At 38.6% G+C, this 17768-nt stretch overlaps 1 protein-coding gene across 5 annotated transcripts in view; it reads left to right on the plus strand.

Annotated features, from left to right (window-relative positions):
* The window catches only part of CEP126 (centrosomal protein 126), a 104656-nt gene that overhangs the window by 59091 nt on the left and 27797 nt on the right, over positions 1–17768 (plus strand). For 4 of the 5 annotated variants that reach the window (XM_055305411.1, XM_055305413.1, XM_055305414.1 and 1 more), the window contains exons 5-6: positions 8228–8426; positions 12383–14504. In XM_055305411.1, the coding sequence (XP_055161386.1) occupies positions 8228–8426; positions 12383–14504 (2321 nt within the window). Of the gene's footprint in view, positions 1–6923; positions 7051–8227; positions 8427–12382; positions 14505–17768 lie in introns of those variants that run through there. The other variant, XM_055305415.1, reaches the window with a different exon arrangement.

Genomic DNA, 17768 nt, shown 5'->3' on the forward strand with positions numbered 1-17768 from the left:
AGAGAGAGTATCCACTACAGAGGCCATTTGTCCCCAATATTTCACAATAAACAAGTTGCACTGATGACTTTGTCAGAGTGGTGTCAGTGATGGGATAGGGACAGAAAAGAGATTGCCATGAGTTGAAAAGAAATGGAGAGTGAGAAAGTGAAGATAACAGCTGATCTCTGAAAGGAAAGGAGTGATAGAACAATAGCCAGAAAGGAGGACATCAAACTGATGAGTGACAGAACTGCAGTCCAGAAAGGTAGAGGAGGGTAACCACGTCCAGTGTCTTCTGTACCTACTGTGAGCCTGACCGTGATTGGCATAGCTCACCCTATGCCCCGGTTCTCTGCTCAGGAAAGGTCTCCAGTCACATTGTAGTGCACGTATAATACCGTGACAGAAATGTAAAGTTGGAAAGAGGCTTGCAGGACGAGTACCAGTTGTCTAATGAAGAAGCGTACATGAAGTTAGCATGTCCAGGCCTCCACTGTTGTAAAAGGCAGGGCTGTGGGATGTGTAGCTAGTAAGACAGGAGGTAATCGAGAAATGTAGATGGAGATCCATGGGAAATGTTTTTAGGTCTAGCTGGGACGTTTGGAGCTCATTCTATAACTAGTAGAAAAGCAGTGGAGATTTTTAATCAGGGACTCATAACCCTCTTTGTCATTGTAGAAAGATAATTGGTGTGAATGTTGGAGAAAGAAAAGGATAGAATGAAATGGAAGGCAAGAGGACAAGAGGAGAATGGGAGAACTTTGGGAGGCTAGGTCATTAGTGTGCACACCTGAACAGTACTATTGTACACAGCGAGGAAATGATAAGTCTGTGAAGGAGTAAAAATATTTTGAGTGGTTAGAAGGAAAGGATGAGAGAAGAAAGGGGTGCAAAAGCATTTTTGTAGCATAGAGAAGTGACATAAGAAAGAGGAGTGAAGACTGTTGACCCGATAGAAGTATAAAACTTGGAACATGGAGGGATTAGTGGTAGGAAAGTGAGGAGGTATCCAGCCATGAATTTAAGAGGACTAATGTGAAAAGGGTAATAGTAGTGAAGTCAAAAATAAAGATGGGAAGAAATAGAAAATAGAAATAGATTATGGAAATTAGACTATGAATTTGGTGTATGGTGAGATAAAGAAAATGAAGAAAGCAAAAAGATCAAAAGAAACTGAATTTTGAGTCTTGATGATTGAGGGAATTTGTTGACTTTAAAAACACTACAAGTTTGGCAAGATATTGCTAAATTTCATTTTAGGCATTTGAATTGAGGGGATAAATATCCAAGTAGAAGTGTATAAAAACAATTGGACCTAAAATGAAATGAGAGATCAAAGCTATAGAAATACACGTGAAAGTTTATATGTGGTGATGTCTCCCCAACCAGCCTGATATTCTGGAGACCAGTGGCTAAATTGTACACACTCAGGTGTTCCCTATCATTACTGGCTCAGTGCATGCATGTTGGAAGCATTCAGTAAATACATTCCTGGAGAGTATGAATTTGACTTGAAGCTCAATAGACCAGGAGGATATCCATCAGAGACAAACACCAAGAGAGAACTCCAGACAGGGGAGCAGGTAGTGAAAAGGTATGAGGGTGCTAAATGGAGCTCAGTCCTGCCAGTGTGCAGTGTGAAGGGGAGAAGTGAGCAGACAGGTTGGCTGGAAAGGAAGCTGTGAGTTAACTCATGAAGAGCCTTGTTACGGAGTTTGTCCTAAAAAGAATTACTGAAGCAAGCATTCAACATTTGTACTTTAGAAATACGGCCAGAATGTGTAGGGTCCGGGTAACAGAAAATCAGCTGAAGTGATACTTCAGTTACTAAAAATGAAGATTTCTTGAGAGCTGTTTAGGAGGTGGAATCAACATGATTTGGTAACTGTTTAAGAACAGGGAGGTGTTCAGGAGTGAAGCATGACTGGAGATTAGGGCTGGTCAGTTAACAGGTAGTGAAATGTGAGAACTATCAGGGAAGAAGAGGTTTGAAGGAAAGAGTAACTGGCAAGAGGATAACAAGTTGTAAGTTTGAGACCCTTACGGGATATCCCCGTTCTAACTTCTCATGCCAAGAACTCTCAGCCACAGATGTAGATACGATCATTGCCAATGAATGGATGAAGTTAAAGACATGGTTCGTGAGTTGAGTTAAACAGTGAAACTCTGTGTCTATAGCAAGCCATGTTGGTCTTCAGTTAGAGGACAGAAAACATTTCATGGAAATAGGCAACATTCTTCAATAGGAGGAGTCCTCATGGCAGACCACAAAACAGCCAGTCTGCTCTGCCCCTCTCCCCACACATGACAGCTTAGCTGGGAGGAGACAGGAGCACAGGGGTGGTTGGAGAGCCACTCTGCCTAGAAAGCCGTGTTCCAAACAGGAACCAATATTCCCAGTAATGACTCCATATTGATAACGCCTAGGTCCATGGGAGAGACATGTCCAATATAAGAGAATCACTGCATCTTCATATAACCCATCTATGATTTATCCAGTCTCTAGATTACACAGAGTATGGGTAGATAAGCAAAGAAGATGGTCACATAACTCTCAAAAATTCCAACATAATAAAAAAAGTGATTCTTCAGGTCCAGAGTACACCTTATAAAAACTCACCAAAATGAATAGTTATTTTGTTAATATACGTGAAAATTCAAAACCTTACTGGATTTCAATACATTAGCTTTTACACCAAAACTTTACAAATTAAAACTGGAGTTCAGTCAGTATCTTTTTAACAGAATTACTTGGCATAAGGAGATAAAATAATTCTATATCTTTTGACCTTTTGAAAAGTTTTTTTTAGTTTTACAAGTACATTTAACAGATCACTTACCAAACAAGAGTCTATTTCAGTGTTGAGCTACTTTCTAGATTTTGGAAGCAAAGTACCAAGGTCCATATAGATGAGCTTCTCCTAAGGGAATGAGGACCAACAGATTGCATTCCTAATCTTGGTTATGCTTGAGATCTGTCTTATAGGGTCAGGTTAAGAAAGTCATATTCATTCTATTTAGAACTTAGTCTCCCAGCACTTGTGATTGCAGAGTGTTTACCAGACATTTAATGAGGTGTTCTGTGAGAAAGTATCATCTAATTCAAAAACACTAGATTACACTGTGTAGGAGTCAGTCTCAGAATTTTTTTAAATTGTGGGTCACTTTCTCTCAGTTTTGGGATTCTTAAATCTTAGCAAGCATCACCATTAATAAATACTGAAAATCCATTTAAACTTTTTTTTTTTAAGTTACAGCAGTTGTATGTTACAATAAAATGAAAATAATGATGAGGGATGGAGTTCTGATTGCCCAGAAGGAAACCCATACTAGTTGTCAGTCAGTCTGCCTTGCCCTATTTAGGAGCCACCGAGTTTTCCCCACTATTAATAATCAAGATAATTAAGTTAGAATGTGGCCCTTATGTTCTGCTTATGAGACTTGAGTTCTCAATTTGAGGTAAAATGTTTTGGCTGCTATAAAAATGTCATTTTAGGGCAGCCCGGGTGGCTCAGTGGTTTAGTGCCGCCTTCGGCCCAGAGTGTGATCCTGGGGTCTGTCCCAGGATGGAGTCCCACATCAGGCTGCCGGGATGGAGCCTGTTTCTCCCTCTGCCTGTGTCTCTGCCTCTGTGTGTGTGTGTGTCTGTCATGAATAAATAAATAAAATCTTTAAAAATTAAAAAAAAATTTAATGTCATTTTAAAATACTTTTCACAGAGAGAAAAAGTGGGAAAAATTAGGGTGACAGAACATGAGAGACACCTAACTCTGGGAAACGAACAAGGGGTAGTGGAAAGGGAGGTGGGCAGGGGGTTGGGGTAACTGGGTGATGGGCACTGAGGGGGGCACTTGGCGGGATAAGCACTGGGTGTTATACTATATGTTGTCAAATTGAACTCCAATAAAAATATATATTAAAAAATACATTTTAACTTACAAGAACAAAAGAAAATTTTTTACCTTTTTTCATTTAATTGGAATAATTTTCAAGTTTCTACAAATAGAGCAATTGTAAATTTAAAGCATTAAGCATTTATTGGTGAATAATGTATATATTCCTGTTCCAAGAAATGTAAGTGAATGAAGTTGAAATAAAGTCTTTAAAGTTTACTATAAAAAAAGAAATTCCAGCATATAAAGGACAAGCAAAGAAAGGGAGCTTGAGAAAAAACCTGAGAAGGAATGACTGGAAAAGCAGGAAAGTAACCAGGAAAGCACAATGACATGCAAACCAAGGGAGTGAGAGTCAGAAGGACAGCAGCCAACAAGTGTCTGTTCTCACAGTTACTAGGTCAGCTAGTTAGTCACGAGCAACAGCACCTGGAAGCCGCAGGAGCAGCAGCCAGAAAGCAGCAGCCAGGGGCGAGTACAAGTCCAGGGAGGACGGTATGATTATAGAGCACTCTGGGGATGAGGGAAGATGGCAGACATCTAGAGAGGGGAGTTTAGAGTAATAAAAATCCCAAATCATTTCCTATAAAAGTAATGTGCATGTTTGAGGACAGGCTTTCCTAACTCACGGTTTCTCTTTCTGCATATCAATTGTTATCCTTGGTGTTATCAGATATTTTCAATTTAAAAAGGTCACTAGTGCTAGGGATGAAGGATAGACTATTTTTTGTTCAACCCTGTACAATTCCTTAAAGTCTTAGAAGAGATGAAATGTCAGAACAACTTCGAATCCCTTGTAGCACACAAACATAGAGTTAGCATCATACCAAATCTGTGCTAGGACCACTAAATAACATACATCATTTTTGTTTTATGAGAGATGATCTCCATTCTAAATTAGAGTACCTAGTTTTCATTCATTATTGTAATGCACTATTTTGACTATGACTATCTACACCTATCTGTACATATATATACACACACACATATGTGTTACCTATTTGGAAAACAGTGAATGTATACAATTTACAGAGGGAACACTATGGCTTACTTATTAAAAAGTTGAATTTCTTTCCACAAATAACTAACAGTATTAAATAATGTGTGTGAAAATGCCTCATAAATTATACAATTATAATGCTATACAAATATGAAATATTAGAATATTAAGGATCTGGTGTTAGGTTAATAGAAATACATATACTATTTATTGAAAATATGATTAAGCTACAAATATTGATAACTTATTGTCACATTAAAAAATCCAGTATAAAAAAAAATCCAGTATATGTGGAATATAAACCTAAAATGTGTTAAGGAATAAAGTAATGCCAGGAAACAGGAAGAATTCAAAGTACTTGATTCTATCAGTACTCATAAACAATTGTTCTAATATGGAAAATATTACTGGCAGATAAAAATAATTTAAGATGTTGGTAATGTGATCATCTAAAGGCAAAAAAATATTATGAAAAACTAGAGGGCATTCAATGCTAAAGCTTCAAGAACAATCGGAGAATATATCCATATGAAAATGGAAGTTGCCTCAGGAAATAATGAGATATAAGAATATTATAAGGGACTAACATTAAAAATACAAGTAATCAGCCTTCCGGTGCAACTGAATCCTTATCACAAAGATAACATATGTCACCCTTCCAAAAGATGTAAGGTAAAAGAAATTATATTTCCCTCCATATTAAATTTTTATACTTTAAAATGATGTTATCAGATATCTATCTCCAATATCCATGTATTTGTGGTGACATAGTGAATTGTGAACCACATGCAACCCTGAGAAATCTGGCCAGAGCTAAGTAGTGGTCTATTTGACCTCTATTTTCCCTTTGTACCAGTCATTTGAACCACATTTTCTAGCTCATGTTCATTATCTGCATGACTATCAGACTTCTAAAAGGTGAAAATATTCTTAAAAGGAATGAGAAAAGGGGAATGTGAATAAGCTACATACGTTTCTCAACACTGATCAGAAGAACATCATGCGTGGACCCTCAGGACAAAAATATAATATGAATCAAAAGCCTAGAGGCAACCTAATAAATGTTGCAACAAAAAGAGCATCTTAATGAGGCTGTCTACCTGCCTGTCCAAATGCTTTTCCACCTGTGCAGATCCATCCCTGCCAGTCCAGCTGTCTCCACACCTTATCCCCACTTAGCTGATCAGCTGTCTCCTCCAGGGGGCCCCCTGCCGTTCCACCAGACCCGAGCCCTGCCTGTCTGTCCAGCTGTCCCCTCTGCTCTTCCAAAGACCTCTTTACCAGCCCCGTTCCTGTCCTGCCCAGTCAAACATCTCCCTCCGCCCCCAGCCCCAGTGACTCCTAGCTTTTCCAGCACTTTCCACCATCTAGCAGCCCCACTTCTTTCTGGCACACCTGACCATCCACCCCACCCAGCCCAAAGTTCCACAGTCATCCCTCATACTAATGCACAAAGCAAGTTCTTTTACAAACCTTTCAGACCCCAGCATTTCCCTCCACAGCGTTGGACTCCAGCACCTCTCATGCCTGCCCTGGTCCACCGTTCCCTTCCAGCTCGACTGGTTGTTTCCACGGCCCCTTGGGAAGCTCTCCCTGTCTTGAAGCCTCCCTGTCTCTCCAGTCAGCCCCCTCACCAACCAGTCCCCACTCCTCACATCAGTCCGCTGCCTGAACGTCTTGCTCCCCTAGGCCCTTTACGGTCAGTCCAGTGGTCCGTTCCCCAAGCCACCACATGGTCTGATCTGCCCCAGGCCTTTGTAGACCATCCTCCTGCCTTTGTTCCCACTCGCCCTCCTCCCTGTTACTTCCCATGCTCTTCATCTTCCTCGGCCTCTCCTGCCACATCTCCTTCATCTCCTGTGCAGTACTCTTCCTCTTCACCTGCTCTTTCCTCATCTGTACCCTCCTCCCCTAACTCTCCACCCGGGCCTCCTTCCCTCAGCCCTCTCCTTCCCTGTCCTCTGCGTTCCACCCCCTGTGCAGTCTGTCCTGCTTTGTCCTCCTTTCCCCTGGTGCGTTCCTCCCCCTGTCTTCCTACTCGCCCAGCTCCCTTTACTCCTGCTCATGCCCTCAATCCTCCTCACTGGGGGAAGAAAGTAGAGAAGAGAAGAGAACCAAGTGGACTAGAGAAGAAAGAAATAGAGAAGAAAAAATTGAGAGACGTCAACTTTAAAGGTAAATACATTGAGTTTATTAGATATTTTGTAGGTTTAGCAATATTTTGTTTGGGAAGGGTGACTGAAGGGGAAGGAATGTGTGAGAGTAGGAAAGCCTAAAAGGACGGGAGAAAAACACTCTCAGCACTCAGGAACTTGTGTTAAATACCTTCTGGCTGTCCATGTCCTCCCTGTGGTCACAAAAGGATAGGCTGGAATCTAGTAATCATTGACCTTGAGTAATCCAGTTTGTCTAGATAAAGATATATATGTGTATTGGAGATAGGTATATGTTATATGTGGCCATGTATCCTCCAAACATTTTTATCCGCATTAAATTAGGAATCATTGAAATGAATTGGGACTAAATGCCCTTGGGATTCACACAACTGGCTGTAGTGCAGCTACAGTCAGCTGTTGGATATACTTCCTTGCCCTCCCCCAAAACAGTGCTCCTTTGTTCTTTGTTTTTCACTCTGTACATCTGCTAAAATAAAACTTGCTAAGTTTCCAGAAGATGCAGAATTCTAATAGAAAATGATGTCACCCGCTGATATCTGTGGGTGGCACTTTACATACTAAAAGCAGACTCTGCACTACAGATACCCCTTCTGTGGCATGAAAAACATGCTTGTATTTGTGATACAACTGAAAACAAGTGTGTATATTCTCCTCCAGTGAGTAAGATCCAGGCTTCTAAATCTAGTAAAGTAGGATGGGAATTCCTGCCTGCCCCAACAGGCAATTTTCATATTTTCTCTCTGCTTGAATCTCCAACCAACTGTAATTGGGCTATAGGAATACCTACCAGCTATAACATCAACTCAGAACAAAGGGGAATGCAGCACATTTTATACAGATAGGAATGCTCTTATAGAACTAAGGACTGATTCTACATGTCTACAGGAACTCCTTCTATATCCGTCCCAAACAACAGAGAAATGGGATTTTATAATCAAAGCCATGAAAAATTGGGTATTCCTACATGAAGGTGGAGTGCTTTACTGGCACTAAAATCCCGCAACCATTTGGATTCTACTATTGACTGCCTTAAATTCCCATTCCAGTATCTTTAAATGTGATTATCTCAACACACACACACACACACACACACACACACCATAAATGTATCATTTATATAAATAGAGGTTAACTTTATTTAAATGTACTAAATATTTTTTATGTATGATTCACAGAGCTATAGATAATGCCTTGCCTTCATCATTGTCAAAAAATGGTCACAAGCATCAGAAACATCTCTTATCCAAAATCAATTGTGATAAAGAAATGAAGGAAAACAACAGGGCAAACTTGGCTACTAACAAAGATGCGTTCCAGCTTAAACTGGAAGAAACTCAGAAACTCCTAGAAGATCAGCATCTAAGCAGTTTGCAAGTATGAAACTATAAATATGTTAATATTTTAGTATCTGGTAATAATTCTGTCCCATCTCTGCAGTGTTCTACACCAAAGAAAAGTATGCCATTAACCAAGGATAGGATGTGAATGAGTTAACAAAATTCATCACAGATATTACAGAAATAATTGTTTAGATTTTTCTGCCTTTTGCTCATTTTTCACTTTGCTTTCTCTATTCTTTTTCCGTCTCTCATATTTGGAAAAATATGCTCTACGGATGTTATTTTCTGATCAAATATGAAAGCTATGTAAAAGTACAATGTAATATAAGTATCATTGTTAGAGACTGGATTACAAAGAGCATCCTGAAAATTATAATACATATGGACATTAGTTTCTTAATGAAAATATGTCACAATTAGCTAGAAATGGCATTTCTGTTCTATCTCTGGTCATGCATTCACTTGGTTCCCCCCACACAAATGAGTATGGATTTCAGCTGATTTTCCTGATATATTCATGCACTTTGTTTTTCACAAGTAATTACACACATTTATGATATTTTTAGTAGGCTATTATCAAGATTAAATTGATAATCTTGGCCTGATTTATCCAATAACTAAGTAATAATGACAAGGCTTTAAAAAAAGGAAAGCAGGAGGCTTCTTCTGGCTGTAATGAAATACCTACCTGCAATAAACAACCATAATTCTGAATAAAATATATGAAACAACTGTTTTTGGACATTAGACAACAGGCAAATATCAGATATGATCTTTAAAAAAGGAAAACAAATGAGATAAGCCCTATAATCACATAGGTTTTCACCTGAACATATTCTTTGGACAAGCCTCAAAATACACAGATAACCAACTGCTTGTCAAAAAAACCTTAACACTCTCTTATAGACTAAAATCTAGACAGATAACATAATGTTTATAAGGTCCAATAGTCAACCAAAAGTTACTAGACATGTTGAAAAACAGGAAAATAGGACCCATAACCAGGAGAAAAATTAGTCAATATAATCATACACACAAGGGCAGAGATGAAAGGATTAACAGGCCAGGAATTTACAACTATTTTTAGAAATATTTTCAAGGAATTAAAGTTAAAAATGAATCTATTGAAAAAGGTATTTTTAAAAGAACCAAGTAGACCTAGATCTGGAAAATATGCAAAATGAAAATTTCACTGGATGGACTTAATGATCCAGGCATTATGAAAGAAAGAAAGAAAGAAAGAAAGAAAGAAAGAAAGAAAGAAAGAAAAGAAAGAGAGGAAGGAAGGAAGGAAGGAAGGAAGGAAGGAAGGAAGGAAGGAAGGAAGGAAGATAAAGAAAAGAAACAAACTACTGGACTTGAGACATGGCAGTAGAAATCATCCAGAGTGAAACATTGTGAGAAAAAAGACTGGAAAAAAATGAACAGAATGCTAGAAACCTGTGAGACAATATCAAGCAGTCTAACATACATTTAATTAAAATCCCAGGGTAGTTAAAGAAATAATGCCTGAAAATGTTTCAAAGTTGGTGAAACTAAAAGTGCATAGATCCAACAAGCTCCAAGAAGAATAAATATGCACACATGTATGTGTGTACCCACCCTGCCAAGGCTGCATATGTGCCAGATGTGTATGGGGACAGATGGAGCCACACTTGTGGTGGGCACAGCATACTGTGTCGTACACCTGAAACTAACGTGACATTGTGTGCCAAATACATCCAAATTTTAAAAATTATTTTGAGAAAATAATCTAGGGGGGAAAAGAGATCAATGTGGGTGAACAAAGATAAGACAGACCACATGAACTTCAGGCCAGAAGACAGTGAAGCATTTTAAATTCTTTTTTAAAGAAAACTTCCAACTTAGAATTCTGTATCCAGCTAGCAATATCGTTCTGGAATAAAGGCAAAATAGTCATCTTCAAACAAACGAGCTGAACACCACTGTACTCCATCATCATCTATACTATAAGAAATGCACCTAGAAGTTTTTCATTTTTCTAGAAGGAAAATATTAGCAGATGAAAACTCAGATCTGTAGTGATAGCAGATTAGTGGTAGTTAGTGGTGGGTAGATGTGGACTTCCAGCAGATGGAAAGTTTCTCTGGATTGTTTGATATGGTGGATAAGGCTGAAAAATTTGTCAAAATCCATTATGCATTTAAAATGGGTTCATTTGATAGATAAGTTTACCTCAATCACATTGATTTTAAAACTGAAATGCTAAAAGTATAAACTAGTACAGTTTGTATAGCCATAACTTATAAGCAAAAGTTGAAGCTGAATATAATGTTTCATTTCTTACTGATGAGAAGAAATCTGAGGGAAAAAATATAGTTTAGTGAAATCAGAAGTTGCTAAACTACTTTTCAGGTGCTTAGGGGTATAAGGCCATCACAGACCTGTGACAACAGAAATCTTAGAGCCATGGATATCACACATACATTTAGAAAGACCCTCAAACCCAGATTTCTACATTTCATTAGATGTAATCTCAAAGGAAGCCTTTGAGGGCTTCCTTATGATTTTCTATTATAGCAGCTCAGCTGTAGAAACAGGCATTGACAGTGTGCTCTGTTTTGTTCTCCTGATTAGACTGAGTAACCATCACTTAAAAAAAAAAAAAAAAGAAAAGACACAAGAGTACTGATGTGATAAGTAGGTGGTAAATGCTAGGAATATCAAACTCTTGTGAATCATTTTCAAAACTTATTTTGTGGTAATATATCAATAAGCATTAACTATACAAACTAAAATATTTTTATTCTGTAATTGATTTCCTAGATTTCTTCATTTATTTAATGAGCTAGAAAAATCATACATTTTTGTTTAGTATCAGAATATTTAAATTTTCTAAAATTTGTGAAAAATCTTAAGGGACAGTAATTTCCTACTTTTTGAGTCCATTTCACTTTTGACAAGACTTACAATCTAAAATCCTCTTGAGGGAATCCCTGGGTGGCTCAGTGGTTTGGTGCCTGCCTTTAGCCCCGGGGCACGATCCTGGAGTCCCAGAATCGAATCCCACGTTGGGCTCCTGGCATGGAGCCTGCTTCTCCCTCTGCCTGTCTCTCTCTCTCTCTCTCTGTCTATCATGAATAAATAAATAAAATATTTTAAATAAATAAAATCTTCTTGAATATATTTATATGTGCTACACATCAATGCATTCTAGGTATATGTGAGAAATTAGAAATATTTTTAAACATATACCACACTTTGAAATGATCATGAAATTTTATTAAAGACTTATAAGTTCCATGAAATTTCATTGAAATAGTGATGAGAATGTCTATGAAATTCATAGAAATTATTGTTGTTCTAAATCTAAAAAGAGGACTCATTAAAATCAATAATTGTCAATTCTACATCCACATTAGAATTTCCTGGGGAACTTTAAAATAAAAGTCAATACGTGGACCCCATCCAAATATTAAATCATCAGGACCCAGGTATAGTTATTTCTACAAAACTCTTCCTGTGAACCCCACCGTGTAGGCCACAAGATCACCTGCTCTCTGAAGATGCAGCCCTACCAACAGGACACTCACATTAGGGGCACAGAGCTTTCAGGAGCCTCATTCAAGTCCAGTGAAACTTTCAGAGGAAAAATACCCTTTGTAAAAAACTATTTTTCAGAATTTCATGTACTGTTATAAAACCTTCAGGAAACTCAATAGGCCAAATGGAATATCAATAGCAAAATTATTTTCTAAGCTATCCCCGTGGCTAGAATAATTAGGTAGTTGCTTTAGGTGTAGAAATTAAAGCAAACACACTTTAGTATAAGTCTTTGTTGGCTCCCTCTTTTTCACTCTAAGGACAACTCCAAGGATAAAGATTAGTTAAATATTTATGCTATTTATAGCCGTATTACTCTATTTTCTATGCCAAGGACAATAGGGCGCAGTAGTGTGTTGAATCATTAATTTTGGTGTTTAAAAAGTTCCAAGCTATATAACAATGTTCTTTTTTTTTTTCTTTCAGAAATTTTGTGATGAAGTTAATCAAATAACAAATTCTGAAACTCTCTCAAGTATAGATAGTCTTGAGGCTGGGGAACGTGAAGAAATATATTTAACACTTAACAAGGAGCCTTCCACATCAAACCAGAACAATTCTATTTCTCCCAAATCAGTAAATCTGCAATCAACTAATCTAAGCTGCTTTGATGAAGATAAACTGTCATTCTCTAAAACTCAGCATATAAATAATTGGCTCATAAATGTAAATGATCCAAATACTCAGACTGTGACACATCTCTCAGATATTTTAAGTAAACCTAATGTTCTACCTTCTTGTGAATGTTTTAATGGTAAAGAGCAAAATCCACCTGTGGAAAGAGTCACAAGTAGTGCTAATAATTCAGTAGACTTCATGAGTAGTCCACCTGTAGTTGTACAAGATGGAAAAAGCAAAGAGGTCTCTGAAAGTAGCCTAATGAGAACTGACTCCTCTTCTGGAACATTCAAAAGGGAGAGACCATTTGTTACTGAGAGCCCAGCATTTAAATTCAGCAGAGTCTGGACCACTCCAGATTCTCCAACACGGGAAATAGCTACGTTTTCAGACCAAGGGAACAATTCTGAATCAAGACAAGAAAGCAGAACTACTTCATTTGTACCTATGGCAACACGTATGGTTCTGCCATATAATACACAGTCAGCTAGGCCCTTACAAAAGAGCAATCTACATATAAAAGAAATGGACCCAGTGCAGTGTTCTGATAAATTAAGAGAATTGACAGATATTAAAGATGAGAACTTAAAATATTTTAATTGTAGTAAGGAAGAGTTGCCTTTGTTTTCAGATGATTTTCAAGCTGCCTATATACCTCACAACTCTGGTTCAAATGATAAAAAACACAAAATAGCCCAAACATCAACATTAGTGTCTAATGTAATTTCTAACTGTGACTTAGTCAGTCAGTACAAGAAAATGAAATACAACATTCATGAGAAAAATGGTGTGAGGTTTCTTAAAAGTATTTTAAAAAAAGAATCTAAATATGAACATAATTGTTTGAAGGCACTAGTCATAAACCAAAGCTTTAAGTTAGGAAATCACAAAGCAGCAGCTATCAGAGACAGTATTGAATTAACAAAAGAAAAAGGTACAGAAATTCCAAAGACTATTAAAAAACTGAGGTGGTTTGATGAAACTGGAGATATAGAAAAAAATGCTGCAGATAGTACTTTGCTGAAGAACAGAATAGAACTGTCCCAACAGTGGTCTCAGCCTTTCCACAGTCAGACTAAAAGTGGAGCTGCCAGCCACATAATTAGAATTCCTGCCTGTGCTGTAAATTGTGCTGATGGGAAGAAGCCCAAGGAGGATTATTCTGCTTCTGAAAGTGTCGCTGCCTTAGGAGAACCTGGAACAGACCATGTACCTCAGAACTGTGTTATGCCTTCGGGTTATAACACGGCTAAACAAGCCTGGCCACCCTCAACACAAGAAGAGCGTCAACCCCCTTTACATAGGGGTATTTCTAAAGCTCCGAAAGCCAACCCACAGAGGGGTGGTGCCAAAGTCCTTAGAAGAGCGAGGTCTGCTCAAGTGCAGTCTGCCTTCGTGTGTGCAGACAGAAGAGACACTGGCCTTCGGCCCCAGTCCACAAGCAGAACAAGCACACACCTGCAAGCTCAGGGGAGACTGATTGTGCCTCATCCTCCACCCAAGTCTCCGTCAGATAGTAGGAGCAGTAAAAATACACAAGTGTCTCCAAGTCTTCAAGTAACACTTGAAGACTCTCAGAACATGATGACACATAACTATTTTCATTCAAAACATGTGCTTCCAACAGAACACAGGTTCCATCAGTGGAATGCAGACAGCAGCTTTCCACCTGCAGGTGTGTGTTCTGACTCTGTGCCTGCGATGCCTTCTCCACCGTATTGTTCTTCTGAGAGCAGAACTGTAGCACAAATGGATGGTCCCAATGGCACTCCTGTGCTGGCCCCACACGATGGGATGTTACTCGGCGCCCATAGGTGCCCTGTTTACCAAGAAGGCTATCCCACAGGGACACTTAGGACTGCTCCAGAAGAATCGGTCCCCTTGTGGAAAAGATGGAACAATATTCTGGGTCAAAACAAAAAGGCTGCTGGTAAGAATAAATTTACGTACTTGTATAGATAAACTGTACTATGTTTTAATTCCTGTGAAATTTTTCTTCTTCAAATAGAGCAGCACGCACCCTGTAGATACAATATTAAATAATGACTTAGCCGCACAAAACCTTCTCTCCCCTAACATTCCATCCTTGTCTAGGTAGCTGCAGCTTCCAAGACAACCACCCAACCTTCGCTCAACTAAATTAGAAACTGCCAGCCTCCATTTTTTTCTGACTTTTCTTGTTACTGTAAGAGAGAGAGGACAAAGAATAGTCTGATTCCTAACCCATATCATTCTGTCATGACATTATCCCAATATTCTAGCCAAAATTTCTGTCAAAATAAGCACAATGAAAAATATTTTTAAATTATTCTAGATATATAAATAAACGTAGTTATAATGCTTTCTTTTTTCTCTAAAATGTTTATTAAATTGAATAGTTATAAGCTAATGATAGGTGTGCCTAAACCTCCCATTCCCTTTCCAAAAGAGTGGCAGCCCTACTTTTATAAAACCCACATGTATGTTGGTTTTCATATGGAGAAAAAATGATGGCATTCCATTAAGCATGTTGAAAATTAGCTCCCTATAGTATGCCATTATCCTTAGTGGTAACTCCTCATGGAGCGCTCTTCCTCTGAGGGAATGGACTAGAAGCCCATAAATGTTCCTGCCAGTAGGAATCAATTGCGTATTGAGAAATAGATACGACTTGGAAAAAAAATCAGTAAAGTGATTCTTTTCTTTCACCAAGGATATGCGTGAATACTATGATGTAAAGAGGAAACTCGTTTAAAATTTAATATTCAAAGTCTTCTTTAGGGCAGCCCTGGTGGCTCAGTGGTTTAGTGCCACCTTCAGCCCAGGGCCTGATTCTGGGGACCTGGGATTGAGTCCCACGTCAGGCTCCTTGCATGGAGCCTGCTTCTCCCTCTGCCTGTGTCTCTGCCTCTGTCTCTCTCATGAATAAATAAATAAATAATCTTTGAAAAAAAAGTCTTCTTTAATTAGACTGAGATTTTAAGGACAAGGGGCTTTTGTTGTAATTTATTATTGTCTCCCCAGGTCCTGGCACTTAACAACTCACCCACACTTTTCTCAGATTGAATGGATCTAAGTCATATTAGCAGATGGAAAGCTAAATGCAAAGACTCTAATCTAAAAACTTTCAGTACTTATCTACAAAAATCTAGATGGTTTTTCTTTTCATTGTTTCTTCTTTATTTTTTTTAAAGATTTTATTTATTTATTCATGAGAGACACACACAGAGAGAGAGAAAGGCAGAGAAACAGGCAGAGAGAGAAACAGGCTCCATGCAGGAAGCCCGATGAGGGACTCGATCCTGGGTCTCCAGGATCACACCCTGGGCTGGAGGCGGCACTAAACCACTGAGCCACCCGAGCTGCCCTCATTGTTTTCTCATCACAAGTTCCCTCCTTCATCCCCATCCCATGCTTCCCCCTGTCCGCCATCTACCTCCCCTCTGATGACCCTCAGTGTATTTATTCTCCGTAGTTAAGAGTCTGCAAAAACCGGGATCCCTGGGTGGCGCAGCGGTTTGGCGCCTGCCTTTGGCCCAGGGCGCGATCCTGGGGACCCGGGATCGAATCCCACGTCGGGCTTCCGGTGCATGGAGCCTGCTTCTCCCTCTGCCTGTGTCTCTGCCTCTCTCTCTCTCTGTGACTATCATAAATTAAAAAAAAAAAAAAGTCTGCAAAAACCTAGATTTTAAAAAATTATTTTTCTCAATAAATTTTTCATTCTCTTTTAATCTATGCGTTTTACAATGTAACTATAATTTTCACACCAAAAATGAAAGCATCATATAGATTGAGTAAATTTCCATTGTATGTATATATATGTAAAATCACACGTAAATATATATATATACACATACACCACATCCCACCAGTTCGTTCTCTATAGTTGAAGAGTCTGTTTTTTGGTTTGTCACTTTTTTCTTCATTTGTTATATTTCTGAAATTCCACATATTTGTGGGATCATATGGCATTTGTCTTTCTGTGACTGACTTATTTTGTTTAGCCTTAAACTCTAGATCCACCCCTATGGTTGCAAATGGCAAGATTTCATTGTTTTCATGGCTGAGTAATATTCCATTGTATACATGTGTGTGCATATGTATATCACATCTTCTTTATCCCTTCATCTACCAGTGGACCCTTGCTTGGGTGGCTTCCATAATTTATTGGATCATATGATAGCTCTATTTTAACTTCTTGAGGAACCTCCACACTGTTTCCGGAGTGGCTGCACCAGTTTGCATTCCCACCAGCAGTGTTAAAGAGAGTTCCTCTTTCTCTGCATCCTCACCAGCATTTGTTGTTTCCTGTCTTGTTAATTTTCACCATTCTCACTGGTGTGAGATGGTATCTCATTGTGGTTTTGATTTGTATTTCCCTGATGGCAAGTGATGTAGAGCATTTTCTCATGTGCTTGTTGGCCATGTGTATGTCTTCTTTCGAGAAATTTCTGTTCATGTCTTCTGCCCATTTCATGATTGGGTTATTTATTTCTTGAATGTTGAGCTTGATAAGTTCTTTATAAATCTTGGATATTAGCCCTTTATCTGATATATCATTTGCTTTCATTCTCTGAACATCTCCAGAATTTGTCCTTATGTTTATAATTAAGAATACGATAGGGGGTCCCTGGGTGGCGCAGCGGTTTGGCACCTGCCTTTGGCCCAGGGCACGATCCTGGAGACCCAGGATCGAATCCCACATCGGGCTCCCGGTGCATGGAGCTTGCTTCTCCCTCTGCCTATGTCTCTGCCTCTCTCTCTCTCTCTCTCTCTCTGTGACTATCATAAAAAAAAAACATACATTTTAAAGACATACTACTTAATGATTAGTAGCTTTATTTTGAATTTTGGTAAAAAAAAAACTATTTGGATAAAATTTTCATATAAGAAATTTGGCCAGGGGATCCCTGGGTGGCACAGCAGTTTAGCGCCTGCCTTTGGCCCAGGGCGTGATCCTGGAGACCCGGGATCAAATCCCATGTCGGGCTCCCGGTGCATGGAGCCTGCTTCTCCCTCTGCCTGTGTCTCTGCCTCTCTCTCTCTCTCTCTCTCTCTCTCTCTCTCTCTGTGTGTGACTATCATAAATAATAAATAAAAATTAAAAAATATATAAAAAATAAAACAATAAATAAATAATAAATAAATAAATAAAAGAAATTTGGCCAAAGATGCCAGTGCAAATATATATATATATATATGTGTATGTATATAT

This window comes from Nyctereutes procyonoides, unplaced genomic scaffold, assembly GCF_905146905.1.
Source record: "Nyctereutes procyonoides isolate TBG_1078 unplaced genomic scaffold, NYPRO_anot_genome, whole genome shotgun sequence".
In the NCBI taxonomy this organism is placed as follows: domain Eukaryota; kingdom Metazoa; phylum Chordata; class Mammalia; order Carnivora; family Canidae; genus Nyctereutes; species Nyctereutes procyonoides.